Source organism: Hydra vulgaris, chromosome 07 (assembly GCF_038396675.1).
Source record: "Hydra vulgaris chromosome 07, alternate assembly HydraT2T_AEP".
Lineage (NCBI taxonomy): Eukaryota > Metazoa > Cnidaria > Hydrozoa > Anthoathecata > Hydridae > Hydra > Hydra vulgaris.
This window is the reverse complement of record NC_088926.1, coordinates 8,929,242-8,931,000: the sequence shown is the minus strand read 5'-3', so window position 1 is coordinate 8,931,000 and position 1,759 is coordinate 8,929,242. Positions and strand designations below refer to the sequence as shown.

The following is a 1,759-nucleotide window of genomic DNA, read 5'->3' as shown; positions in this document are numbered from 1 at the left end:
TCATTGGACATGGTTGATTGTAGCCAAGTCTTCACGCGCCGCAATGTACTAAATGATCTTTCTACAGTACATGTTGTTTTTGGTAGTGTTATTAAAATGAGCAAAGCTTCACCAACTGCAGGGTAGAACACAGTCCTTGGTAGTAAATCTGTGAATTCGTTTATTGTGTTTTAAAAGGATTGAATGGCCCAAAAATTAAACCAAATTACACTATCGAGTTTAAAGTTATCAATTTTGTATACTTCATTGACAGTTGACATTTTCTCAATGAATTTTTCACGAATTAAAGTTCTCATCTTTGCAGGATGAAGTAAACAAAGGTTAAATTGAGCAATGTTATCTTCTAAGAACCACGTTCGAAGCGAATCGATTAATGAATCGAGATATGGGATATACATAGCCTGGCAAAAGCATTCCTCGGCATTTGTATCCGTTGCTCCACAATTGTTTCGGTATAACTGCCTTGAACATTGCCTTGGTGGTGTTAGTTGATTGTTCAACTTTCCAGAGCATATCTGCCTTGTTACGGTGTAGATTTGAAACCAAGAGCAATTCGTAAATGTGTCTCTGTACTTGTGGAAGGTCTAGCTGAATGGCTTGAAGTGCTTGAGTACAGGGTTCCATGAGAGCTGAGTAAAATGAAATGATAATTAGTCCAAATAAAGAAGTTGTTGAGCTGGATGCTAACAACAACTGATGTGCCAATGGACGTGTGTTTCCGTTTGCTTCGTTAGATAACACATTCAACTGGGTAAATAATTTGTCAAAATTATCACAAAACACTCGTATGCTCTTATACTTTGCAGTCCATCGAGTCTCGCAGAGAAGAGGAACGTTGGGTATCATTGACCTTCTCTCAGGACTTTCACGGATAAACGCAATAATTGACTTGATAGCACCAATTGTATTGCGAATTTGCGGAAATGCACTCAGATTATTTACAACCAAGTTCAGTCTATATGATGAGCAATGAACAAAAGTCGCCTTTGGATATTTCATTCTGATTCTTGATTGGACGCCGTTATCCTTTCCTGCCATGGTTGAGCAACCATCGTATCCCTGACCTAACAGACAATCTAAACTGAGACCTAATGATAAACACTTGCTTAATATGGCGTCGGAAATTGAAGCTGCAGATATGTCGTTTAGTGGAACAAATCCAAGGAATTCTTCCCGAATCATTTGCTCTTTTGTTGGGTTTACAAAGCGTATTCCAATGGATAATTGTTTTGTCCCTGAAATATCGGCTGTTTCATCAGCTAATACTGAGAATCCAATGGAGTTATTTGCAGCTGAAACAATATCATTTACCAGAATCTGTTCAGATATTTTGATCAATTCTTTTTCGGTTTGATGTGATGTATATTTTTCATTCTTTGCAGCAGTATCAAGGTGATTTTTTATAATCTTATCACCAGCCTCAATTCGAAAGTTCAATAGCTGATGCATATTTCCTTTACTTCCTTCCTTCCCTCGCAGAGCCAAATCATTTGTTCCACACAACAAAATCGTTGAAAGGATAGAAAAGAGTTTCTGTCTGTTTGCTTCAACAATGCGTTTTTTATAAAATCATCAAGCTGACATACAATTTCCTTATTTGGATTTCTTCTCACTGCCATGAAGTTTCAGCATCTTGTTGAGAACACATATACCATGACAATGACATGCGATTTCGAGCACATTCGTTAAAATCTTTATATTTTCTAAAGGCTGAAGTAATAAATGCACCTTGAAAACCTCGATGTACTTTTTGTGGGAA

At 37.2% G+C, this 1,759-nt stretch overlaps 1 protein-coding gene across 1 annotated transcript; it reads right to left on the bottom strand.

The window, feature by feature from the left end:
• Nucleotides 1-336: 336 nt before the first annotated feature.
• Nucleotides 337-1,449, bottom strand: LOC136082562 (zinc finger MYM-type protein 1-like). Its single transcript, XM_065801973.1, has one exon. The coding sequence runs from the start codon at nt 1,447-1,449 to the stop codon at nt 337-339; it is 1,113 nt and encodes a 370-aa protein (XP_065658045.1).
• Nucleotides 1,450-1,759: the final 310 nt, after the last annotated feature.